The sequence below is a fragment of the Nesoenas mayeri genome (genome assembly GCF_963082525.1).
Source record: "Nesoenas mayeri genome assembly, chromosome: 12".
Taxonomy (NCBI): Eukaryota; Metazoa; Chordata; class Aves; order Columbiformes; family Columbidae; genus Nesoenas; species Nesoenas mayeri.
The window spans coordinates 8,683,312-8,709,491 of NC_137547.1; the positions used below are offsets into that span (position 1 = coordinate 8,683,312).

The 26,180-nt window shown below is 63.0% G+C and overlaps 1 protein-coding gene across 1 annotated transcript; it reads left to right on the plus strand.

Annotated features, from left to right (window-relative positions):
* The first annotated feature begins 548 nt into the window (after window positions 1–548).
* On the plus strand, window positions 549–26,028 carry PIEZO1 (piezo type mechanosensitive ion channel component 1 (Er blood group)). The gene is made up of 51 exons (XM_080352136.1): window positions 549–1,472; window positions 8,067–8,162; window positions 9,225–9,351; window positions 9,661–9,699; window positions 9,788–9,950; window positions 10,849–10,987; window positions 11,259–11,472; window positions 11,703–11,868; window positions 12,073–12,177; window positions 12,288–12,366; window positions 12,449–12,540; window positions 12,625–12,885; window positions 12,973–13,084; window positions 13,207–13,385; window positions 13,487–13,635; window positions 13,823–14,002; window positions 14,078–14,166; window positions 14,802–14,959; window positions 15,034–15,210; window positions 15,320–15,445; window positions 15,536–15,736; window positions 15,815–16,019; window positions 16,183–16,287; window positions 16,745–16,898; window positions 17,418–17,661; window positions 18,293–18,389; window positions 18,469–18,637; window positions 18,717–18,806; window positions 18,919–19,007; window positions 19,202–19,273; window positions 19,853–19,962; window positions 20,038–20,134; window positions 20,441–20,518; window positions 20,612–20,784; window positions 20,857–20,978; window positions 21,064–21,228; window positions 21,297–21,555; window positions 21,630–21,818; window positions 22,194–22,482; window positions 22,599–22,719; window positions 22,807–22,954; window positions 23,033–23,247; window positions 23,676–23,834; window positions 23,912–24,059; window positions 24,154–24,342; window positions 24,431–24,523; window positions 24,621–24,793; window positions 24,865–24,987; window positions 25,076–25,155; window positions 25,248–25,446; window positions 25,562–26,028. The coding sequence occupies exons 1-51, from the start codon at window positions 1,409–1,411 to the stop codon at window positions 25,809–25,811; spliced, it is 7,521 nt and encodes a 2,506-aa protein (XP_080208262.1). The 5' UTR covers window positions 549–1,408; the 3' UTR covers window positions 25,812–26,028.
* The last annotated feature ends 152 nt before the right edge of the window (window positions 26,029–26,180 follow it).

A 26,180-nucleotide genomic window follows, 5' to 3' on the forward strand; every position in this document is an offset into this window, starting at 1 on the left:
CAGCCCCGGGGTTTTGCAGTGGTAATTTCTGTGCCTGAGTCTCATGCAGAGTGCCGTGGGTCAATGTTGACAGGCTTTTTATTTACACAAGTGAATCCCTCTGGGGCCCAGCGATGAGGATGGATGTGGCCAGGCAGAGTGGTCGTGCCCCTGCTCTGAGGATGTTCAGGGGCAGTTTGGGTGCCCACAGCCCATCCCAGCTCCCTCGAGGGGCTGTGCCCAGCAAAACTCACCTGGATGGGTGTTCAGGGCCCCTCGGGCTCATCCTCCCCGTGTTTTGGGGACTATGGCATAGGCAGCTTCTGCAGCACATCTGGGGTCCGGGCCTGAGTGGGGGTAAGAGCCCCAAGGGTGCCGGAGGGACCCAGGGAAGAGAAGGGAGCCCACCAAGGTGGGGAGTGGATTGGCAATGTGCCAGCTGGATGTCAGTTTATTAAGTGCGTTTGGAAAAAAAACGTGGGGAAGCCAAAGAATGCGGAAAATTTCATGGGCTGATGGTTCCTGTTAGGGGCTGGTAGTTACCAGCACTGTCTGGGGTGCTGCCCTGCAGTGCTGCCCCCACCGCTGGCATCTGGCTTCTGGGGGTGTGACTGTGCACCTCATCAGGGCACCCAGCTCCTGGGACACATGGTTGTGCACCCAGGTCCCCCCACCTGGACACCCAACTCTATGGGTATGTGGCCGTGCATCTGGCTCCCCAGGGTGTGCAATGCGCACCCAGTTCCAGGGATATAGTACTGTGCACCCAGCTCCAGGGACACATGACCCGGCTCCCAGGGGTGCATTCCTGAGCACCTGCTCCAGTGCAGCGCGATGTCTGTGCCCAGCCACCCTGCCCAGTGCCGCGTTGCTGCCCCGGCCGCAGGGCTCCGGCATTTCCAAGCCCCGGCCCAAGCAGAGCACTCAGCCTCAATTACCTCCGGCCTCTTTATTTTTTTTTTCCTTTTTTTTTTTGTTTAACGGAACAAACAGGAAACACATCAGCTTTATTTATTTATTTAATAAATTTATATGGTTTTTTTTCCCCTGTTGCAGCAGCCCAGCGAGAATCGGGGGCGACACTGTAGGGTCTATGCTTGCCCCCTCTCCCCCCGCCAGCCGCAGCGCTCCGCTCCGAGGGCCGCCCCCGCTGCCGTCGGGGCTGAGACCGGCCGACTCGTGTCAGCAGTGGCGGGGCTGCAGCGCCGGCGGGCGGCGCTGGGCTGGGCGGGCCGGGCCGAGCCGTGCCGGGCCAGCCCGCTGAGGGGGGCGGGCGGTGCCGCTTATAAAGGGCGGCGGGAGCGGGGCGGGGGGGGAAAAGCGCGGCCGCTCGCTGCGCTCCGGGACCGGCCAGTGGGGCCTGCCCAGCCCCGGCGGGACGGAACGGTGGGGGCTCGGCGGGGCATGGGCCGCTCCGCCGCCTGACGGGATGGAGCGGCGGGCGCTGTGCGCCGGGATCTACTGGCTGCTGCTGCCGCTCGCCCTGCTCGCCGGTAAGTGGGGCCGCACCTGGGGAGGAATGGGGTGTTGGGGTGCGCGGTGACTCCCCGACTCGTGAGCCGGCTCGTGGTGCTTCCCAACCCCGCAGGAGCCGCCCCAGGAGGTGGGGGGGCCCCCCACATCTCCATGGGGACACCCCCGGTCCCACGGGAGACTGTCCTGCACGCCCCCCCCAGCCCCACGCGGGACTAAGCCCACTTTTGGGAAACGCCACAACTTCTCCGGGCTGGGTGTGGGGGCAGCGCCCCGGGTGTGTGGGTCTCCCCCACGCCGGCAGAGCCAGCGGGCACCCGCACCCCCAGCACTGGGCACGTGGGGGCTGGTTGGGGCTGAAACCGGCCTGATTTGGGCACCGCCGTGTGACCCACTCGCTTTTCTGCCTCTTGCAAGGTGGGGAGGGCAAAGAGGGTGCTGGGACGGTCCGGCTGCTGGCGGTACTGGGAGGGTAGCTGCGATGGGCGGTGCTGGGGGGCAGCTGGCACCCATCGCGGCCCCGTGCCCGAGAATAGTCTGGGAGCCACGGCGGGGTTCGGGGCGGCCACCCCGGTGCAGCAGGGCCGCGGCTCCCGGCCCGTTTGCTGCCTTCGGAAGGCAGATGCACCACCCACCGAGGCAACCGGCTGGCTACCGGCCTGGAAAATACCCGTGTCCTGGGACGCGCAGAACAAGAATCGTCTCTTTGAACCCCGGCTGCTCTGGGGAGCCTGTTCGGGGACTCTCCGTTTACCTTGACATAGACGCAAAGGAAAAACCTCTCCATAAACAGGATTGTTCAACGGGCTCCTTGTGCCCGGGCACGGGCAGGGTCCGGGCTCACGCCGCGGTGTTTGCAGCCCGGAGAAGCGGTGGCGTGACTTTTGGGGTAGTGACACCCAGAGAGGTGACATCCAGCCTGTCCCCGCTGCATCTGGGGGAGCCGGGCTGGGGTACGCGGTGCCGGCCGTGCCGAGCCTCGCTGGCAGAGGAAGTCGGTGACTGTTGAGAGAGAGAGAAAAAAAAAAAAGCCTATTTTATTTGCTCTGCTTTGCTCGAGGAGTGACTCAGTGCATCGCGCAGGATGTGAGGAGGTTAATTATAACCCTGTTACGGACGGGGATGGGAAGGGAAGGTGGCCGCTTGCACAAGCCCCCCCCCTCCCCGGCCCATGGGGCAGCAGCCGCCACTCAGGGCACCGGGGCCGCCGGGCGCGTCCCGTGGGTGCGCGGGGCGACACGTGGCCTTTGGGTGCGGCCACTCGCATGGGGCCCTTGTGCCCCAAATACGCCGCTTTGGCCCCAAATTGTGCCGGGTTGGCTTGCCCGTCCTCTCTGCTTTGGCGCGGGGTGTTGCGTCTGGGACCTGCTGCCTCCCGTGGCCGCTGGCGTTGGTGTCATTGTCGCCCCCCTGGTGAGCTCGTAGGTGGCTCGTTTAAATTTGGGGCCTTCCTGGGAGAGAGCTCCCTCCTGCTCCAGCCGCTTGTCAAAATAGCCGTGGGGGTCACTCACCGGAGTCTAGGGGACCTGGAGCCTCACACCCGCTCCAAGGGGGAAACTGAGGCACGGGGGGGGGGATGTAGCTCATCCCGCTGCACCTTGCAGGGGAGGAAGAGCCCTGGAGCACGACCTGCCTGCAGCCCTTCCTTCCCCAGCAATTAGGCTCTTCCCAAGCATCCGGAATATGTTTCCCCATGGCTCCCAGCCAGCTCGGGGTGGGTGGAGATGCAGGAGCAGCCCCTCATTCCCACAGGCTGGCACAGCACCCCGCAGTGTCGCTCCCAGCTGTGCCATGTGCCATATCCACACTCGGGGCAGGGAGCTGCCTCAGCTCTGTCCTGCCTGCGGGGGTGCCGGGGTGCACTGTGGTGGGGGGGCACAGCCTCCCGTGCATCCCACCCGTGGGGTGACCGGGGTGGGGACCACCAGGCTGGATGATGCTCCTGGGTCCCAGCTCCCGTGTGGATCTGTGGTGCTGGGGCAGAAGCCATGGGTGAAGGTGGCAGCCCCCCCTCCTTGGGGCTGTGGTGTCCCCCAAACCGGGGGGGCCTGACCCAGGGTGAGGTGAGGACATGACATGACCCCTCCTGGCTGAGCTTCCTCCTGGTCAGGGGCTGCAGGGGGCCCCTGGAGGGGGTCCTGGCCACCCTGGGTGCTGCAGGGGCCAGTACCCAGCTGAGCGCTGGTGAGTGTGTGGGCTGCAGCCAGCTGCCTCCTGCGGTCAGGTGCTTTTTATAAAACGAAGGGAAATAAAAAAAGAGAAGGAAAAAAAAAAAAAGAAAAACTATTAAAAAAAGCCACCTCTATCTCCAAGAGCAATAACTCCCGTTTCCTCCCCAGGCACACAGGGGGATGGGAGGCGCAGGGCTGGCTGCCCGTGCTCTGCCTGTGCCCCCGGGACTGAGCCTTTTGCAAAGTCCCTGCACAGCCCCGCTCAGGTGGGTGATGCTGGGGGGGCTCCCCGGGGGTGCAGCGGGTCCCCACACTGCCTGTGGCTGGGGAGCAGCTCTGGGTCAGGGGGAGTTGCTGCAGGCTGGGCTTGTGGGGGCTTTATTGCTGGCAAAGCCCAGCTTAGGCTGGGGTTAATCCTTTGCCTCCTTTGGACCCCACTTGCAGCAGAGTACTGGGATGCCCACTGTGGCTGGGTGAGGAGAAGGGAGGACGTTTTTGGACACTGCTTGGCGCTGCTGGGTGGCAGACACGATTCCAAGCTGCACCTGGGAAATATTACAGTGGGTCTGGGAATGTCCCTGTGCGATAGGAACATGTGTCCTTGTGCGCGGGTGGGTGTGCAAGCAGCAGATGTGTACGGGCATCCTGATGCTTAGCCCACGGCTTTGAGGGCCCCAAGGGCTGCCCCTGTCCCCTTGGCATGGGCTGTCCCCATCCCAGTGTATGCAGGGACTGCAGCCACAGGGCTGTGGGTGCTGGGGGAAGAGTTGTGCCCAGGCACTGCAGTGGCAGTGAGCACCTGTCCCCAAAGCCACTTCATCCCCTGTCCTGTTGCACGAGCCACTGGGGTTTCCCAGGCTGGCAGCCGTGGCACCCGCTGGCACCCAGCCCAGTGCCCTCCCGGTGGCATCCCTGGGGAGCGGGGCTGGCTGCTGCCTCGGGGCTGACAGGAGCGGGATTAATTTTCCACAAAAACAGGATACGGTGGGTGAACCGGCGGGGCTGCTCCCTCATCCCGGAAAGAGGGGCTGGGGTGGGACTGTGTGGCCGCTGGCTCTGACGCCCATGGCTCGCTGTTTTGGGGCTGAGTGGATTTTGGGAGGGGGAGAGCCTCTGTGGCTGGGGTTTGTTAACCTGCCTCTGTGCAGAGTGACACCTTGAGGACACTGTCCCCCATCCCCAGGGACCCCAGCTGGGGGGTGTTAGCCAGGAGGCAGGACCTGCCTGCAAGGATGTGGCTTGGCAGAGCTGCCTGGCCCTGGCAGCAGGTAACGGGCCCGTGTGAATATAGCAGGGCAGGCAGGGAATTAAAGAGCTCTGCTAATTAATCCCGAGCGGCCGCAGGTCCCTGTAGAGCCTGCGGCTGTGCCAGTGCCAGTGGGTGTACGGGCTGTGCATGGCGCTGTGGGGGTGGTGTGTGGGGCTCCCCAATGCTGCTGGGATGGGGGGAACCCCCTTTCCCCTGTGTGGTTGTGGTGAATCCATCCCCAGGTGCTGGCTGGGTAGGGATGGTGCCTGGTTTGCAGGGAGGGGGCTGTGCCAGACCCCAGACCTCTCTCACAGCTGCCCTTCCCACTCTTCCCCAGCCCAATTGCAATGGGAAAAAACCCAATTGCTGGTTCTCCCCCGCTGCCCCGACCCTTGCCACCCTGTCCCTGCCTTCCCCTGCAGTCCCCGATGACCCCCTTCCCCTCCCACGGGGAGATCTCAAGGGGAGATTAAAGGCTGGCGTGAAGGAAACCCGGCACATCTCGCCCAGCTCCGCGACACTGTGATTTATCCTCCTCCCGGCACATTAACATCGTTAATAATTGAAGCGCTGCTGGCTGCCAGCACCGGCTGCGGTGGCGGTGACCTCCTCGTCAGCTCCCGAATCCCCAGGGTCACAGGGCTGGGGAACGGGGGGGTTTGGGGTGCGGATCCAGAATGATGTTGCTGGGGGATGCTCAGTGTGGGCCAGATCCTGCCCTGTGTGTGAAGCAGAAGCGAGGCTACAGGGTGCTGCGGGTGATGGGTGCTGGTGGCACGGGGAGGGGAACAGTGGGTGCCAGCACCCGCCAACCCACCTGGCTCTTGGCAGAGATGATGATGGGGTGCGGGAGGGCGGGTTTTGCCGCGGGGCTGCTCTCCCCACAGGCCAAACTGGTTTTTCTCCCCACACCAGCGCTTTCCCTGCTGTCAGCACCCCGGGGAACCGGTTCCCTCCGACCGCGGGACAGAGCACCCACGCACCGCCGGCACGGCACACCCCGGCCCTGTTGGGATGGTGTGGGTGCAAAGCTGGGCACTGTAGGTGCTCCCAAACCACGCTAGGGGGCTGCTCCATGCCCGGCACACCATCAGCATCTTTATTTTTTGTCTTTTTCATCCTTGAGCTCTTAAAAGCTGGTCAAAGCTGGTGAGCGCTGACCACCCTCCTGGGACCTGTCCTGGTGATGCCTCGAAATGGAGCCACTGGCCAGAGGGTCCCATGGGTGCTGATTCAGCCCCAGGCTGCTGTGCATTTGCAGGCAGCTGCTGCCAGCCCTTTCTGGTGTCACAGGCCACCCCAAACCACTGCCACTGGGATGCCAGCTCTGTTCTGGCCCCTGCCTGGAGCTGGTGTCCCCAGTCCTGGTGGGCTGGGGGCATAATATATGGGGGTCAGGCTGTTGCTCTGCTCTCGGGTGGTGCCTGCAGCATATGTGTGCCCAGTGATGCCTGTGTGTCTCCCTGCAGCTCTTGGGCAGACCCTGGGCGATGCCAATGGCACAGCTGGTCCCCCCTGTGCCACCAGCACCCATGGGGTGGCCATGGCTGGGACAGGGGCTCATACAGGGCTGGTCCACCCAAAAGACCCTGCCCTGTTGCAGGGGTGGGATGGGGGTGCTGGTGGCCCGGGGGGCTGGCTGGCTCCCGCGTCAGCTCGCCCCCGCACCGGGACGGCTCCTCGCAGCCCCGTTGCCGCTGGCGCGGGAAGGGGAATATTTGCTCCGTGAGATCATGGTTTGCCGAAACGGAGCCAGCAACGCTCGGCAGCGTGTGGGGAGGTGACACGTCCTGGGGTCACCGCGGCGAGGCAGCTGGTGGGATGGTGGTCCCGATTCCCCCACCCTGTGCCCCCCACTTGTGCTCACAGGGGGAGGCAGCTGGGGACCCTGCAGTGGGGCTGGGGACTGGCTTCAGCCCCCATGGGTGCTGCATGGAACGTGCGCTGGGCTGCTGGGTGCGTTCCTGGGTGCCGCCACTCCTGCACCCTTTCAGGACACCCCACTGTCCCCAGGGTGCCACACCATGTGTGTCCCCCTCCCAGGCCATGCTGTCCCTCACCCCAGGATGTGCCGTCCCATTGAAACCTTGTAAACACAGGAAGGGCTGTGCCGGGCTGGCAGGGCTGAGCACGTCCCCTGGCGCCGGCCTGTCCCCCCCACCACCCCCAGTCCCATGGGGCTGTGGGCTGCCTGCTTGGCCCCCTCTGCCTCCCCCTCTTCCCACGGGGTGTGCCAATGGGGGCACATCCTTCCCCTGGCTGCGCAGAGGTCCCCAACACTGGTTCTGCGTCCCTTCCCTGGGCTGTCCAGAGGAGTCCTCCCCACCCAGAACAGGGTCCCCTCAGCCTGCCGGGGGGGACACGTCACTCTTGTTTCCATGTGCTGGCTCGGTGGGTGTCTCGCAGTGGCCGTTCCCATCACTGTGGCCTCAGGGCTCCCCACCACCGGTGCATGTGCTGGTGTCTGTCACTGCTCGCTCGTTGTGTGCATGCAGCCCATGGGAACGCTGCGTCCCAGGCTGCGGTGGCAGCTGCCTCGGGATGTCCCCACCGCTAGTCCCTGTCCCTGCTGGTGACAGCTCTGCAGGGCACTGGCTCAGCCCGGCTCCCTGCCCAGCTCCTCCGATGGTTTTATGCCTGCAAACAAGCTGTAATTTAGGTCTAAAAATAAGCAAGGGGGAAGGTGTTGAGCTGGTGGTGTGCCCAGAGCAGGGCTGGGTGCAGGTGAGGGGCTGTCACAGCCCTGGGGTGGCAGCGGGTGTGGGTCCCAGCCTGACCATGGGGTCCCAGCTCAGCTGTGGGGTCTCTGCAAACCTTGTCATAAGAATGATGTGAAAGTGCAGCAGATTTCGCTCATTGCTCTCGTCCCCCTGTCACCCCACACATCTGGGACCTCTGGTGTGTGTGCCCCCCTCCCTGTGCCAGTCACCGGGACTGCCCCAGCCCAGCCTGCTGCCCTTGTCTCCCTCATCCCACTGGCACCTCTGGGGGAGCTTGACCCCTGCCTGGGACTACTCATCATTTTGGGGTGCATCTCAGTTTGGGGTGTCCCTTGTCTCCTGGTTGGGTGTCACTTGTCATGGAGGTCAGGGTGCCATCCCCGGGGTGGGAGAATGCAGCGGAGATCCTGGTGGGCTGAGACACCCTCCATGTGCTGCACCTCTGGCACTAACCTGCCTGTCCCCTGCCCACAGCCTGCCTGTTCCGCTTCAACGTCCTCTCCCTGGTGTATCTGCTGTTCCTGCTGCTCTTGCCCTGGTTCCCGGGGCCCAGCCAGCGTGGGGCCGGAGGTAAGGGGGTCACCAGGGTGGGGGAGCGGACAGGGGGTGGGCAGCGTGTGGGCAGCTCCGGTTCAGGTACCTGTCCTCCTTCCCCTGCGGTTTCCCCCCAGCCGGGCAGTGTGTCTCCGTGTGGCAGCCTCGCTCTGTTAATTATAGCCCAGTGCGGCTATTAATAGGTCTCCAGTTGCAAAAATGGGCAGTTTGGAGCCCCAGCCTTATTAACCCAAAACCTCAGGGCTGGGTTGTGCCCGCCGAGTGGGCAGGGATGGATCAGGAGCCGCCCCCCCGCCCTGCGTGGGGATGTGGGGCTGTCGGTGCACCTGGGAGTGCAGGGGATGTGTAACCCATGGTGGGTGCGCAAGTGCATCCCTCCTAATGGCTGCATGGGGCATGTCCCTCCACGGTGGGTACCGGGTGCCCGCAGCTCTGCCTGGCCCCTGCCCACTGTGCCAGGCTGTAACACAGCCCGGCAGCGCTTGGCACAGCCACGGCTAAAAGCTCTGCCCTTTGAATATTTCATGGGCTTGCACGGCCCCGGGTGCTGCCGAGAGCTTTTGCCTAGATTTACAGGAAAAAAACAAATGGAGGGAGAGTTTTTGGCCCAGGGCCACCACCCGGCTGGTGCGCAGCTGCAGTGGGCTCACTGCCTGTCCCGTGGCCAGGAAAATGGGTGGGTGGGTGGGATGGGGGCACGGCTGCAGCTGCTGGAAGGTCTGACAGGGCTTGTGGTGTGGGGAACCCCCACCCACAGCTCCCTCACGGGGACCTTCCAGCACCGGGGATGCTGAGCTGCATCCCAATGCCGGTCCTGGTTCATCGAGGTGGGAGGGTGGTCCTGGGGCCCTGCATTGCCCTGTGCCTCAGTTTCCCCAGTAATGCAGCAGAAAGGATGCTCTTAGGGTGTGCTGGGTGCACAGTGAGACATGCAAGGTCCTGGTGGGACACTGTTCCTTGGGCAGACCCCTGACATCTCCAGACACCCCTTCCTGGGGGTGCTGGGTCCCTGCTGTGATGGTAGTGCATCCCAGAGTCACCTCAGACAATGGGTAATGGGGTGCTTGTGTCCTGCAGGTCACACTGGCCGCCTCCTCAAAGCTCTGCTTGGGACCAGCATCCTCTTCCTCCTCACCCACTTTGTTTTCCAAATATGCCTGTACACGCTGCCCATCCTGGACCAGCTGCTGGGGCCCAGCTGTGAGTACTGGGCATGGGGACAGGCTGCCGGGGGTGCCCGCGTGTCACCAGTGCCGGGTACCGTGGGGAGAGTGAAGCCTGGGGGAGCAGAGGTGCGGGAGGGCGAGAGCAGATGCACAGCCACTAAGGCTCTGCAGGGTCCCACCTGTGTGCCCAGTGCTGGGGACAAGCTGAGCTGTGCCATGCCAGGGTGGGTGTTGTGCTGGGCACAGACCCCATCCTGGGTCCCCGTGGATGTGAGGTGTTCTCCCCATGGGGATCCTCTTGTTCTGGGTCTGCCATCCTCAGCGCCTCCGTCCTTCCCCGCAGGCAGCACCTGGGAGGTCCTCGCCCGGCACGTCGGGGTCACCAGGTAAGGGTCCCCTGGTGTGGGGCTGGGGACTGGCAGTGGAGAGGTGGCACCTCCAAGCCCTCCCCAATCCTGTTTCCCTCCCTCCCAGGTTGGACTTGAGTGACATCCCCAACTCAGTGCGTCTGGTGGCACCTGATGTCGGCATCCTGCTGGTCTCGTCCCTTTGCCTGTGCCTGTGTCGCCGCCTTGTCCCCAAGGCCAGCGCTGCTGCCCGCAGCCACAGACCGGAGTCCCTGGAGCCCCTTGAGCGGGTGAGAGCCACCCCCAGTGTCATTGGTGGTGTCCCCGCCTCCACATCCCCCCGAACTCCTGAGGCACAGCGGCTGGTGCTCGTCCTGTCCCCGGGGAGGGCAGCCTTGGCATGAGGACGTCCTTAATGGCCGGGGACATAAGTGGGGGGCAGTTTTGGCTGACAGGCAGTGGTGGAGGGCTGGGTCATCGTCCCGGCATGGGAATGACTCAGCCCCATTAGCTCCCATGTTGCCATAGGGACCCTGGCAAACAGCTCAGCCCCACGGCTGCCGGCAATGGGGGGACTGTGGTGCCCACCCCTTAAGGTTCTGGCTGGCACCGTCACCCCAAAACTGCTGTGCTCAGGAAGGGCAGTGGGGTGAGCGATCACGGCGTGCTGGCACCCAGCGTGAGCTCGCTGGTGGGGCACCATGCCGTGCCAGCCCTGCCTGGTGGTGCCAGCGCAGCACTGGCTCACCCAGGCAGACACAACCACAAGATGATGACACCCCTCAGCCCAGCAAACACCCCTGGGAGCTCAGTGCCTTTTTGGGGTGCTCCCCGCTGGTACGGGTGCTCGCCTGCCCGGCTCCAAGCGTGGCCGGGCTGTAACCGGAGCACAAGGCGATGCGAATGCCTTTACCGTGAGCGCGGGGCCAGCGCGGGAGGCGGCCTGGAAAAAAGCTCAGTGCTGGGAACCCGGGTGCTGGCGCCAAGAAAAGCAGCCGCCTTTCAGAGGCACTTTCCAAGCGGTTAATGAGATAAACACGGCTAGGTGCCGGGCTGCACGCCCGCCCAGCGCCGGGCAGGACGCCCCGGCCGTTCACCGTGCTCTCCCTCCAGTGGGGAAACTGAGGCATGGGGAGCAGCAGCCTGAGGCCACCATGGGATTCACACCATGCTCTCCTCACTTGGCAGGGGGAAGAGGAGGATGTGGAAGGGCACAGTGGCACGGCTGATGGGGACACACCACTCAGCGCCAGGTTGCGGGTGACGGCACACTGGCTGCTCTGGGCGGCTGGGAAGGGCCTGGCCGTCCTACTGCTGGCCTTGGCTGGTGGGTATGGGATGTGGGGGGCGTGTGGGGAGCTGGGGAGGTCTTGGTGGCCAGGGTGCTGGAAGGGATGCTCAGTCTGGGGGAGAAGATGCTCAATCCAGGGGGAGATGCTTGGTCCAGGTGATGTTTGATCCAAGGGGAAGATGCTCGGTCCAGGGGATGCTTGGGGCATAGAGGGGATTTTCGGTTCAGGTGATGCTCAGTCCAGGGGGATGCTCAGCCGGGGGCTGCTCGGCCGCGCACTGACTGCCCGCGGGGCACTGCTCCCCAGGGATCACCTTGCCCTCCGCCTCCTCCAGCATCTACTACCTGCTCTTCGTGGGGCTGTGCACGTGGTGGGCCTGTCACCTCCCCGCCAGCCGCCTGGCCTTCGACACCCTCTGCGTCCTGGTTGGTGTCTACGCCGCCTGTCACCTCCTCTGCCTTTATGCCTACCAGGCACCCTTCATCCAGGGAGTCTTCCCGCCCCCCACAATCTGGGCACGGTGAGTCCCAAGGGAGAGGGTTGTGCCATGGGTCCCTGTGTCACCCTGGTTGAGCAGCCAGCCTGTCACTGCACTGGGTCCCCATCCCACTGCCAGCTGCAATGGGTCCCCAGAGAGGGAAGCCAGAGGATGCCTGGTGACATGATGTGCCATGCCAGCACCAAAACAGGGCCCTGGCTCATGGTGGCGGTCCAGGTTTGGGGGTAACGCCACCTGCTCTGTCCCTGCAGGGTGTTTGGCTTCAAGGACATCATCCTGTACCGCAACTGCTCGCAGCCCAACGCCCTGGTGCTCAACACCCACCACCCCTGGCCTGTCTATGCCAACCCTGGCATCCTGCTCCTACTCTACTATACCATGGCAACCCTGGTGAAGCTGCGCCGCCAGGATGCCAGGGTGAGGGGCTGCAGGGCCGAGCTGGACCTGATACACCTCGCTGCTCTGCCTGCCCCACTGCTGGCATGGCGGGTACCTGGTGGAGGGGAGGTGATGGGCAGGGGGTGCCTGTGGCTGGGGGGACCCTCAGAAGGGGGATGTGGGATGACCCTGCTCCCCCAGTGGCTGCAGCAGGTGCCCTGAGCCGGCTCCTGCCCTTCGCAGAGAACCACGGCACCTGCAAAGCCGCCGGCCAGGCGGCCGGAGAGGGAGCTGGTGGAGCTGGAGAGCTGGCCCAAGGACACGGATGGCGTGGCTGAGGACACCAAGGTGGGTTTGGGGGGCTCTACCCCCAAAGCAATGCCTGAGCTGTGGGGAGGATGGGTGCAGGGTGTTCTGGGGGTGCCAGGGTGGGCTCTGAGCCCTCTCTGCCTCCCCAGCCCATGCTGTCCCCCAGCACCGGGAAGCCGGAGGCTGAGAACTGCACTGTCCACGTCATGGGCAACTCACCGCGGCCAGGTAAGCCCATCCCCGTCACCTCCCCCTCCCCAAGGCCTGCCGGTGGCCAGGGCTTGGCTCACGGTTCCCCTCCCCATGCCAGGCAGGAGGCGTCCGGCGGAGCGGCTGCCCCTGCAGTCCCTGGGCCACGTCATCATGAAGCAGAGCTATGTCTGCGCCCTCATCGCCATGATGGTAAGGGAGAGACAGATGGACGCGGGGGGACAGATGGACACGGGGGGTCACACATGTGAGTGGCCGCATTCTGCCTGTCCCTAGGTGTGGAGCATCACGTACCACAGCTGGCTGACCTTCGTGCTGCTGCTCTGGGCATGTCTGATCTGGACAGTGCGAAGCCGGCAGCACTTTGCCATGCTCTGCTCACCCTTCCTCCTGCTCTATGGCGTCGCACTCTGCAGCCTGCAGTACGTCTGGGCCATGGACCTGACTCCTGAGCTGCCCACCCGCCTCGGCTTCCTCAGCCTGGAGCAGCTGGGGCTGGTGCACCCCAAATATCCATGCTTGGACCTGGGGGCAAAGGTAAGGCCAGTGTCCCCGTCCCTGTCCCCGCCGGTACCCACCTGTCCCTGCTCATCGCCTGTCCCCACTCACCGCCTGTCCCCGCAGCTCCTGCTCACCCTCACCTTCTGGCTGCTGCTGCGACAGTTCGTTAAGGAGAAGTTGCTAACGAGGAGGTGCCCAGCCACCCAGCTCCTGGAGGTGACCATCTCAGATTCAGGTGAGGGTTCCTGGTGTCACCCACCCAAAGGGACCCTGCGCCAGGCTGAGCATCCCCAGGATGTGGGTGCTGGGGAGCAGGGGGACCCAGGTAACCCCTGCAGCCCACTCCCTGCCCTGCAGAGCCCAGCCGGCACCGGGACGTGATGAAGGCGCTGGGTGTCCTGGTGCGGGATTTTTACGCCAAATACTGGATCTGCGTCTGCGCTGGCATGTTCATTGTGGTGAGCTTTGCCGGCCGCCTCGTCGTCTACAAGATCGTCTACATGTTGCTCTTCCTCCTCTGCCTCACCCTCTTCCAGGTAGGAGGGCTGGGGACCCCTCCTGGGGCTGGGGACCCATCGTGATCCCCAGCATGTCCCCGCTGATGTCTTCGTCCCCGCTGATGTCTTTGTCCCCACAGGTGTACTACAGCTTGTGGCGCAAGGTGCTGAAGGGCTTTTGGTGGCTGGTGGTAGCGTACACCATGCTGGTGCTCATTGCAATCTACACCTTCCAGTTTGAGGACTTCCCCATGTACTGGAGGAACCTGACGGGTCTCACCAACGAACAGTGAGTGTCCCCAAGGGGTCCCAGCCACCACCAGCCTTGCGGTGACACCAGGGCATGGCCAAGGGATGCATTGGACATGGGGAAACTGAGGCATGGGTGAAGTTAGGGTTGAAGCCCAGTGTGACAGCTCAGTTGCTGTGCAGGGGGGCTGGATGCGGCCCCATGCTGATCCCCCCTCCCTGCACAGACTGGGCGACCTGGGTCTGGAGCAGTTCAGCGTCTCCGAGCTCTTCTCCAGCACCCTCATCCCGGGCTTCTTCCTCCTGGCCTGCATCCTCCAGCTGCATTACTTCCACCGTCCCTTCATGCACATCACTGACCTGGAGCACGTCTCTGCTGCCACCCCGCCACCCTGCCACATCCCCAGGTAGGGCCCTGAGCCAGGGTGACCCCCCATGCACCCCAAAGCCCCCATCCCCATGCTGAGCACTCCTCCCCGCAGGCCTGAGGAGCTGCATGGGAGCCGGCTGCTGCGGGATGCGGCTGCTGCCGAGAGCACTGCGATGAGCGACTCGGACACCGTGTCACAGGGTACAGGAATGGATTTGGGGTGTCCTCCAAGCGAGGAAGAGGCTGGAACGGTGTGGAGATGGATTTTGGGGGCGTCCTCCAAGTGTGGGAGGGGACACAAATGGATTGGGGCATCCTCCAAGCCAGGAGTGGGCTGGGGACTGCAGGGATGGATTTGGGGTGTTCTCCAAGCCTGGAAGGGTATGGGGATGAATCAGGGTGTCAGCTGAGCCAGGAAGGGGCTGGGGGGGTTCAGGGATGGATTGAGGCATTCTCCAAGCAGAGAAGGGTATGGGAGGGTGGGGAGATTGATTTGGGGTGTCTTCCAAGTGTGGGAGGGTATGGAGATAGATCAGGGTATCTCTGAGCCAGGAAGCAGGTGGGAGGCTACAGGAATGGATTGGGGTGTCCTTCAAACCAGGGTGGATCAGGGGGATGCAGGGATAGTTTGGGTTGTCCTCCGAGCATGGGAGGAGTTCGGAGGCTACAGGAATGGGTTGGGGTGTCCTTCAAGTCAGAAAGGGGATGGGTTGGGATGTCCTCTGAGCCAGGAAGGTTGTGGAGATGGATTGGGGTGTCTTCCAAGCACGGGAGGATATGGGGCTGGGTTGGGGTATCCTGTGTGGGGGTGTCCGTGACAATCCGTGTCCCTGCAGGGCCCACCAAGTGGGGGCTGGTGCTGGAGCGCCTGATTGTGCTGGGCTGGACCTTCTCGGACATGCTGACCCGCGGGCAGGTCTTTGTGGGGCGGCTGCTGGAGCTCCATGTCCTCAAGCTGGTAGCTCTCTACACCATCTGGGTGGCCCTGCAGGAGGTACCAGCCTTGGGGTGCTGGGGTGGGGGGGCTCAGCCAGACACCCTGGGGTGCTGACCCAGCCGCTGCCGCAGGTATCAGTGATGAACTTCTTGCTGGTGCTGCTGTGGACCTTTGCCATGCCCTACTGCCGCTTCCGCCACATGGCCTCCTGCCTCTCCACTGTCTGGACCTGCATAATCATCGTCTGCAAGATGCTCTACCAGCTCAAGATCGTCAACCCCAGCGAGTACTCCAGCAACTGCACCCAGGTACCCAGGCAGCCCCATTCTTGGGGTGTTTGTGGGGGGTTCCCCAGCTGGAGGTGGGGTCTGGTGGTGGGGTGAAGGGTGCTGACACCTGCTTGTGTCCCCTCTGCAGCCCCAGCTCAATGCTACCAACTTGAACCCAGAGGAACTGGGCAACTCCACGTTGTACCGTGGCCCCGTGGACCCTGCCAATTGGTTCGGCATCCGCAAGGGTTACCCCAACCTGGGCTACATCCAGGTGGGTGCAGGGACACCCTGTCCATGGGGACCACCTGGGGGGATGCTTGGTGACATGCCATGGTCCTGAGCACCCCCTCGCCCCTGCCAGAATCACCTGCTGGTGCTGCTGCTGCTGGTGTTCGAGGCAGTGGTGTACCGGCGCCAGGAGTATTACCGCAAGCAGCACCAGCTGGTGGCCCCCGTCACCGAGACCATCTTTCATGACATCTCCCATGAGCACCTCGACCACGGCCTGGGCAGCTGCGCCAAATACTTCCTCAACTACTTCTACTACAAATTTGGCTTGGAGGTGGGGAGCAGGTGCTGCGGGGGGGTTCTGCTGCTTGCAGCACCCCAGCGCTGAGCCTCTGCATCCCCTCACCGCCAGATCTGCTTCCTGATGATGGTGAATGTGATCGGGCAGCGGATGAACTTCATGGTGATCCTGCACGGCTGCTGGCTGGTTGTCATTCTGACACGGCGGCGGCGAGCAGCCATCGCCCGCCTCTGGCCCAAGTACTGCCTCTTCCTCGTCATCTTCCTCATCTACCAGTACCTGCTGTGCGTGGGCATCCCTCCTGGCCTCTGCATGGGTAAGGGCTGGGCTGGGGGCACGCAGCTTTTGGGTGGGTGGGGGGCACCCTGCCTTTGGTTGGGTCAGGGAGGGGGAGGTCTGTGTGTGGGCAGGTTGCCCACCCTGTGTAAGGGGTTTGGAGGGGGCTGGTATCAAGCAAGCCCACTGTCCCCCCATCCCAGATTATCCGTGGCGCTGGAGCCGGGCCCTCCCCATCAACTCGGCACTCATCAAGTGGCTCTACCTGCCTGACTTCTTCGTTCCCCCCAAATCTACTAATCTCATCAGTGAGTAACCCCCAGACCATGGCATCCACTTGCCCGTGGGACACCCCAGCCCCTGTCGCAACCCTGCCCATGGGGTGCCCTATCCCCCTTGCCCATGGGACACCTCAACCCCAGCCATGCTGCAGAGTCCCATCCTGCCCCTGGGAAGGTGAGGGGGAGGGAGAGCAGGACGGGTGGGAGGGGCTAGAACAGCACCACCCTTTTGGGGGTGAGCTGTGGAAGAGCCTTGCCCCCTTTGGGGAGGAGCTTGGTTGAAGCCCCACCTCCTTTGGGGAGGAGGCGGGGCCTGAGGAGAGCCACACCCCTTTGTGGGGAGCGCAAGGAAAACCACACCTTGGGAGGAGGGGGCTGGAATGTCCCTGCCCCTTAGGGAGGGACTTGTGGGTGCCACGCCCTCTTCTGGAGGGGTGTGGTCTACCAGAGCCCCGCCCCCCCAGCCTGAGCCATGTGCCCGCAGATGACTTCGTGCTGCTGCTGTGTGCATCCCAGCAATGGCGCGTGTTCGAGGCCGAGCGCTGCGAGGAGTGGCTGCGGGCGGCTGGCAAGAACACCGACCGGCTGGACCTGGAGCGGGACCCCCACAACCCCACCCCCAACTTCATCCACTGCCGGTGGGCACCCACCCCCCTCCTGGGGCTGGGACACCTGGCGACATGGGGATGGGACCCCCCTGGGATGGGTCACCTTGGGGGATGGACAGGATGGGACCCCCCAGGCAGTGGGACCTGCTGGGGTTCCCTAGGATGGGATCCAAACCCCAAGACTGGGACCACTTTGGGAAGCCCTGACCACCATGTTGGGCTGGGACAGGAACCCTCCATAGCTGGGACAGGAACCCCTGTCACTAGGATAGTCCCCAGGTTGAGACAGGAGCACCCAGGGCTGTGCTGGGAGTAGATGCTGTGGTCCAGGACACCCCTGGTGATGGTGCAGAACCCCCATGGGCACTGGGACCCCATGGAGTGGGATAAGGCACTTTATCCTCCCAAAAAAAGGGCTGATGCGGGACTGGGACCGTGCTGGTTTGGCTGGGGTATGGGGGGGCATCTCGCTGCACCCCAAACCTGGGTAGTGCCAAGTGTGGGTGCTGGGAGGGGTGAGGATGTTGCTCTGAGTGCCCCATCCCACAGGTCCTACCTGGACATGGCCAAGGTGGTGATTTTCCGATACCTCTTCTGGTTCGTCCTGGTGGTGGTTTTCATCACCGGGGCCACCCGCATCAGCCTCTTTGGCCTCGGCTACCTGCTGGCCTGCTTCTACCTCCTCCTCTTCGGCACTGCCATGCTGCGCAAGCCAGTGCGGGCTCGCCTGGTGCTCTGGGACTGCCTCATCCTCTACAACATCACCGTCATCATCTCCAAAAACATGCTGTCGGTGAGGGATGCTGGTCCGTGGCCATAGCACAGGCACCCCCTGGGGAGGGAATGGGTGGCAGCAATGTGCCCCTCATGCTGTCCCTTGGCAAACTCTCGTGCTCTGTACTGGGTACCAGTGACACTGGGTCTCAAATCCTGGGGTCAGTTTTGGGCCCCTCACACCAAGAAAGCCCTTGAGGTGCTAGAACAAGTTCAGAGAAGGGAACAGAGCTGGTGAGGGGCTGAAGCACAAGTGTGATGGGAGCGGCTGAGGGACGTGGGGGCTTCAGCCTGGAGAACAGGAGCTGAGGGGAGACCTTCTGATCTCTGAACTGCGTGAAAGGAGGTTGGAGCTTGGGGGATCCGGTTCTGCTCCCCAGGAACAAGCGCCAGGACAAGAGGAAATGGCCTCAAGTTGCGCCAGGGGAGGTTTAAGTTGGATCTTGGGAACTATTTCTTCCCCAAAGGGCTATTGGGCATTGGAACAGGCTGCCCAGGGCAGTGGTGGAGTCACCATCCCTGGAGGGGTTGATGAGATGTGGAGATGAGGTTCTCAGGGACATGGGGTAGTGCCAGGGTTGGGTTAACAGCTGGACTCAATCTTAAGGGTGTTTTCCAACCAAAATGATCCTCTGATTCTCTCCTTGCAGCTCCTCTCCTGTGTCTTCGTGCAGCAGATGCAGAGCAACTTCTGCTGGGTCATCCAGCTCTTCAGCCTTGTCTGCACTGTCAAGGGCTACTATGACCGTGAGCCTTGGGGAGGTCTGGGGGCTTGAGGGTGCTGGTTTGGGCTGCTGCCTGACCTGCCTGCATCTCTGCCTGCCAGCTAAGGTGATGGGCAAGGACCACGACTGCTCACTGCCCGTGGAGGAGGCGGGCATCATCTGGGACAGCATCTGCTTCTTCTTCCTCCTCCTCCAGCGCCGTGTCTTCCTCAGCTACTACTTCTTGCACGTCATGCTGGACCTCCAGGCCTCTGCCCTGCAAGCTTCCAGGTGGGGCTGGGGTCCCGGAGGGGTCCCTGTGGGTGCTGGAGTGCAGGTGCCCCCCCTCACCTCTCCGCTGTCCCCATAGGGGGGTCGCGCTGTTCAAGGCCAGCACCTTGAAGAGGATGCGCTTCCACCGGCAAGCCGAGAAGAAGTCGCTGGCCCAGCTGAAGCGGCAGTGAGTGGGTTTTGGGGAGCACCTGGGACTCCTCCCCATGCAGCCACCAACACCGTGGCGTGGGTGGGGGTGCCCTTGCGGGGTGGGCTCCACAGCAGCCTCTGCCCAACAGGATGGAGCGGATCCGAGCCAAGCAGGAGAAATACCACCAGGAGCGGCTGCCCCGGGGCTCCAGAGAGGGACAGGATGAGACTGAGACAGGTGAGAGCTGGGGGGGTCCCCCCCCATTCCCCCTACCCCTCTCTGGGCACAGCCGGGTGACCGTGACCTGTTGCTGACGCTTGTCCTGGTGAAGCCACACAGAGCATCATGGTGACTCCCCCGGCTCACCTCCATGCTAGGGTGGGTGCACCGAGCGTGGCCGTGCTCAACACCCCCCGTCTGCCATTCCACAGCACCCGGTGACCTGGCAGAGCCGTCCCGGCAGAGCGAACGGTGGTGGCGGCCATGGTTGGACCACGCCGCAGGTACTGCCCCACCATGGGGACATGACAGGTCCCCTCCACTGGGGACCGCTGACACCCATGTGGAGTGGCGATTATGATGCTTTTGGCATGGTGTCACCCTGCATGTCCCTTGTCCCCGTGCTAGGCTTCAGGGCACTACCCAGGGCTTCTCACTTCTCTGTAGGGTGTTGGGCTGGTTTTGGGGTTACCAGCATCGGTCACCTCCAGATGCTGGCACTGGAGGGACCTTGGGTTGGGCACATGGGATTTAAGTTGTTGACCTGGATGTCCCCAATGGGTGGCATCCCCATGGGTGTCCTTGGTACCATGCCAGCAGTGCAGTGCCAGGCAGCAAGCCCTGGGGAGATGGCAGTGGAGCCAGCCTGGGTACCAACCACGCTGTGCCACCCCATGCCATGCCCATGGCTACTGGCCGTGCTGTGACACCCTGCACCATGACACCAGCCATGCTGTGTCACCCTGTGCTACGCCACCAGCCTTACTGTGTCACCCCATACCATGCAACCGGGTGCTGGCCATGCCATGACACCCCGTGTGGTGGCACCAGCCATGCCATGACACCTCATGCCACCCTGGCAGTGCTGCACTCAGGCGATTACTTCCTCTTCGAGTCGGACAGCGAGGAGGAGGAGGAGGCGGCGGTGCCGTTGCCAGAGGAGCTGCGGCCAAACAGGCAAAGCGCCTTCCAGGTGAGCACAGACTGGGAGGTCTGGTGGGGGATCCGGGGGTGCCCACAGAATGCTGACAGCCCCTCTACCCCCAAGATCGCCTACCAAGCCTGGGTGACCAACACCAGGACAGCGCTGCAGCAGCAGGAGCAGCAGGAGCAGCCGGAGCCACCCGCTGCTGAGGTGGCTGCAGGTGGGTCTGGCTCACCCCAAAATGGAGCTGGGGGTAGGAGGGGACACGGCTCTGTCCCACACCCGCTGTTTGTCCCAGCAGCTGTTTGCAGCCTGTGATGGGGCATCATCTCAACAGGGTTACTGGGCTGTGTGGATTCTGGTGGCTGCACCAGGGTTGGGCACACACCATGCACTGGTTTTTAAGCAGGATGTGGAGGCACATGGGATGGGGCCATGAGCAGGAGAGCCCAAACAGGGGCCAAAAATAATGTCCAACCCCCACTGAGCCAATGCTGCCCCTTCTGGGGGTATCTGATCCTTGCAGGGGACAGCAGCAGGACAGAGGAGCAGTTGGAGGCACCTGAAGAGGCTGAAGGCCAGGTGGAGGAGGAGGAAGGCTCTGGTATGTGGGCGTCAGGACTGCAGTGCAGGGGGATGCTGGAGGGGCCCAAGGGGGCGCAAAGTGACCCCCTCACCCCTCTCGTTACCTTGGCAGAGCGTGGCAACGTGGTGCAGCGGGCGCTGAACACCCTGCGGTTCCTGTGGGTGCTGTGCCGGGCCATGGTGGACGGGCTGACTCAGTGGCTGGACACCTGCACCCGGGAACACACTGACATGTCCACTGTCCTGCGCCTGGAGAGATACGTCCTCACACGCCGCCTGGCCACTGTGAGCCCTGGGGGGAAACCGGGATGGGAGGGTGACAGCCCTGCAGTGGCACTGACCCCCTGCCCGTTGCAGGGAGAGGACATGCACCGTGGGGTCCTGGATGAGCTCTACCTGCCGCCGGAGGAGGAGCCCCCCGAGGAGCCGAGCACAGGGGGTTCTGGTGTTGTGGACCCCCAAAACAGCATCGCTTCCAGGCAGGTGCATAGATAACACCCTGAGGGGGCAGCAGGCAGGGGCTGGCAGGCTGGGGACTCACCCCTGTCCCCACACTGTCCCCAGCGGGCACCAAGAAGCCATCCCCCCCCCGGCGGAATGCCCACTGCCCCCCAGCAACCAGGAGCAGGTGACACCCTGGGGGTCCCAGGAGGATGTGGACGGGTCTCGGGAGCTGTTGGCCCAGCCCCAGAACCGCAGCCGGACGGCCAGCGAGCTCCTCCTCAGCAGGTATGGGCATGTGGGGACATGGGGCTGGGGGGGCAGTGGCACCGGCTCACCCCCCCTGCACCCCACAGGCGCTTGTACTTCCCTGAGCTGGAGGAGTCGGAGCAGTTTTATCAGTCCCACAACCGGTTCCTGAAGCTGCTGCTGGCCGGGTACCGCTGCGTGGCCGCCCACTCCGAGCTGCTCTGCTACTTCATCATCATCCTTAACAACATGGTCACTGCCTCCGTCATCTCCCTCTTCCTCCCCATCCTCGTCTTCCTCTGGGCCATGCTCTCCATCCCCCGGCCCAGCAAGCGCTTCTGGATGACGGCCATCATCTTCACCGAGGTGGGGACAGGAGGTGGCCAGGGAGGGGACGATGCCACCTGGCTGCCACCCGCTGACCCCCAGTGTCTCCGCAGGTGATGGTGGTGGTGAAATACCTCTTCCAGTTCGGGTTCTTCCCCTGGAACAGTTACGCCATGCTGGTGCGCAACGAGGGCAAGCCCTTCTTCCCACCCCGCATCCTGGGCTTGGAGAAGAGCAACCGCTACATCAAGTACGACCTGGCCCAGCTCCTGGCGCTCTTCTTCCACCGCTCCCTGCTGCTGGTGAGCTGGGGGCTGCAGGGGCTCCTGGCGTACTGAGGGCGCTGCTGTGCTTCCCACCCAAGGCACCTGTTGCTGGTTGGGTTCCTGGGGTGCAACAGGATGGGGAGTGGGGTGTGTGGGGTGGGGGGCATCAGGAACAAGGTGGACACCAGGAGGAGATTTTGTACATTGAGGGTGGTGAGAGCCTGGCCCAGGTTCCCAGAGAGGTGGTGGATACCCCATCCCTGGAGACATCCCAGGCCAGGCTGGATGGGGCTCTGAGCAACCTGAGCTGGTGAAGATGTCCCTGCTCATGGCAGGGAGGGCACTGAGGGACCTGGGAACATCCCTTCAACACCAACCATCCTGTGATTCTGTGACCGTTTTCCTCCCCAGTCCTACGGGCTGTGGGACCATGAGGAGGACCCTTTCCCCAAGAAGAAGGCAGAGGTGGAGCGGACAGAGGACGAGGAGGAGGAGGAGAGGTGGGAGGAAGCAGCATCCCCACTGCTGCCAGGGGGTGAGGAGGGGATGGAGGTGTTGGCAGAGCCGGAGACACCAGGCACAGCTGTGGGGCCAGAGCGTGATACTGTGGGGCAGGAAGAGGCGGCTGAGGCCACACAGCTCCGCTTCAGGAGGAAGAGGAGGCAGGGGAGGAAGCAGCTGGAGGTGGCTCTGGAGGAAGGTAAGCGATGGTTCCCATCCATTGTACCCTGGTGAGGGGTGAGCCTGATGTCCCCAAGGGCAGGACTTGGCCTTGCAGGACCCCGAGCTGTCACCCATGCTGTGTGTCACCCACAGGGGACGGGGAGGGAGAGGAGGAGGAGGAAGAGGAGCAGGAGGAAAAAGAGGCAAAACAGAGCCATGCTCAGAGGAAGCTGAAGGCATTTGGGCTGCAGGTCAAGCTCTTCTTCCTCACCATGTGAGTGCCCTCCAGTGGTGGTTGGGGTGCAGGATGTGGGGTACAGCCCCGGTCACTCATCCCCTTTGTCCCCTCTGTCCTCTCCAGGGCACAGAACATGTACCAGCCGGTGCGCGGGTTCTTCCGGGACATCCTGCACACCCAGCAGCGCGCGGCCACTGATGTCTACGCCTTCATGTTCCTGGCCGATGTGGTTGACTTCATCATCATCATCTTCGGCTTCTGGGCTTTCGGGGTGAGCAGGGGAGATTCCTGCAGGGCTCCCACCGTGGGGTCGGGCTGGGCCATGCCCTGACCCCTCGTGCACCTCCAGAAACACTCAGCGGCCACCGACATCGCCTCCTCGCTGTCGGATGACCAAGTGCCAGAGGCGTTCCTGGTGATGCTGCTCATCCAGTTCACCACCATGGTCATTGACCGGGCGCTCTACCTCCGCAAGACTGTGCTGGGCAAGCTCATCTTCCAGGTCATCCTGGTCTTCAGCATCCATCTCTGGATGTTCTTCATCCTGCCGGCTGTCACCGAAAGGTACTGCATGATCCTAGGGTGGCAGCTTTGTTTCCCCAAGCCTAGCTGGTGGCCCAGCCTGGCCTGAAGGGTGACATCTCTACAACAATTGCTCTCTACAACTACCTGAAAAGGAGATTGTAGCAAGGAGGTTATTGGTCTTCTTTCCCAAGTAACAAGAGACAGGGTGAGAGGAAACGGCCTCAAGTTGCACCAGGGGAGGTTGAGGTTGGATCTGGGGAACAATTTCTTCCCCAAAGGGCTGTCGGGCATCGGAACAGGCTGCCCAGGGCAGTGGTGGAGTCACCATCCCTGGAGGGGTTGAGCAGATGGAGATGAGATTCTCAGGGCCGTGGGTTGGTGTCAGGGCTGGGTTAATGGTTGTGCTCGATGATCTTGAGCGTCTCTTCCAACCAAAATGATTCTGTGATTCTATCTGTCTCCCACAGGTTGTTCAGCCTCAACACGGTGGCCCAGCTGTGGTACTTTGTAAAGTGCATCTACTTCTCGCTCTCAGCCTACCAGATCCGCTGTGGCTACCCCACCCGCATCCTGGGCAACTTCCTCACCAAGAAATACAACCACCTCAACCTCTTCCTCTTCCAGGGGTACGGGATGGGGCCACACAGACCCCCGCCTGCCCGGGGGGTGCCATACCAGCCCACTCTCCCTGTGTGCCCCCCAGGTTTCGCCTTGTGCCCTTCCTGGTGGAGCTGCGGGCTGTCATGGACTGGGTCTGGACGGACACCACGCTGTCCCTCTCCAACTGGATGTGCGTGGAGGACATCTACGCCAATGTCTTCATCATCAAGTGCAGCCGTGAGACTGAGAAAGTATGGCCCTGCCATGCTGTGAAAGGACCCCCAATAAGCCCCTTGTTGCTTGAGGTCCACCCAAGCCCACCTGTCACCTTGTGCCCCCTCCCAGAAATACCCCCAGCCCAAGGGGCAGAAGAAGAAGAAGATCGTGAAGTATGGCATGGGCGGTCTCATCATCCTCTTCCTCGTGGCCATCATCTGGTTCCCGTTGCTCTTCATGTCACTGGTGCGCTCTGTGGTGGGCGTTGTAAATCATCCCATAGATGTCACCGTCACCCTCAAAGTGGGGGGGTATGAGGTGAGGATGCAGGGGCGTGTTGGGGTGCCCAGCCTGGATGCCAGGGTCCCCTGCCTGGGTGACAGCACCCTGTTTTTCCCCCCACCAGCCACTGTTCACCACGAGCGCCCAGCAGCAATCCATCCAGCCCTTCACCCCCCATGACTACGAAGCCCTCACCCACCAGTTTGAGCGGCAACCGGTAAATCCATCCCCACAAACCCGCTCCCAGCCGCATCCTGCTGGGTGCCCCGGGGTGTCCTTGGGTGGAGGCTGAGCTGTGTCCCCCCCGGTGGCAGGTGGCCATGCAGTTCATCACGCTGTACGGCTATGAGGACATCGTGACCGCCCGCATCGAGGGCAGCTCAGGCTCGCTCTGGAGCATTAGCCCCCCCAGCCGGGAGCAGATGCGGCGGGAGCTGCAGAACGGCTCGTCCGACATCACCATCCGCCTCACCTGGACCTTCCAGAGGTACCACCAGCCCAGTGTGGGGGGGAAGCCCTGTTTGTATCCCCCCCTTGCTCAGCCTGTGCTGCCTGCAGGGACCTGGGCAAGGGAGGGACGGTGGAGCACACCTTCGACAAACACAGCACCGACCTGGAGCCTGGCGCACCCCAGCGCATGCAGCTGGCCCAGCTGCTGCAGGGCACCCGCAACACCCCCGTGTGAGTGTCCCTGGGGAGGGAATGGGGAGCTGGATGCGACCCATGCTGGTGAGAGTGTGCCCCCCCTGCTTACCCCATTCTTTTGCAGGCAAGTACCCAAACTCTTCCCCAAATACATCCGCGCACCTAATGGCCCTGAAGCCCCCCCAGTCAAGCAGCTGCTGCCAGGTGGGTCACGCCATGTCCTCCCCCCCAAACTAAAAAGGTGTTGGAGCACAGCTCTGGCTGTGCTGTGCCCTGATGGTGTCACCCCCCGGCAGACGGGGAGGACAGTTACCTGGACGTGGAGGTGCAGCTGAAACGGGAGCGCACGGGCCCCGGCCGAGGGGGCAACAGCTTCTTGGAGTGGTGGGTGGTGCGGCTGAAGGAAGCCCCTCCTGATGACGGCCACATCCTCCCCATGGTCATTTTCAATGATAAAGTCAGCCCCCCCAGCCTGGGTTTCTTGGCTGGTTACGGGTACGTATTGGGGGGTGAATGGGGAGAGGGGTGGTAGGGACCACCCAGCTGCACCCCAAAAAGAGTGCAGCGGCGTGGGATACAGGCTCTGTCCCCCCCACCCGCAACCTTGCAGGATCATGGGGCTGTATGTCTCCATCGTGCTGGTGATCGGGAAGTTCGTGCGGGGTTTCTTCAGTGAGATCTCGCACTCCATCATGTTCGAGGAGCTGCCCTGCGTGGACCGGATCCTCAAGCTGTGCCAGGACATCTTCCTGGTGCGTGAGACGGGCGAGCTGGAGCTGGAGGAAGAGCTCTACGCCAAGCTCATCTTCCTCTACCGTTCCCCTGAGACCATGATCAAGTGGACGCGGGAGAAGGAATAAGGGGAAGGGGCTCCGAGCCCACCCTGTGCCCCCTTTGGGGACATCACCACCAATGCCTTAACCAGCCCCCCCCACTCTGGGGCTGTATCCTGCCAGGGGAGGCAGAGGGAGGATGTTTTATTTCTTATGTTGCCGTCCAGCCTGCAGAGACCACGTTGTGCCTTCCTGGGGCGGGGAGAAGGGCACCCCTTGCTGCCGGGCAAGGTGGGGGGGGCAGGAGCCAGCTGGTGCCCCTCTCCGCTCTCCCCTGCTCTAGAATCAGGTTTAACTCAAAAGCAATAGCCCCCTAGCCCCGGGATGGGGGGGCCCTGGGCCATAGCACCCCCCGCAGTCAAGGAGGGGAGCTGGCAGCCCTAGCTGGACTCTAGA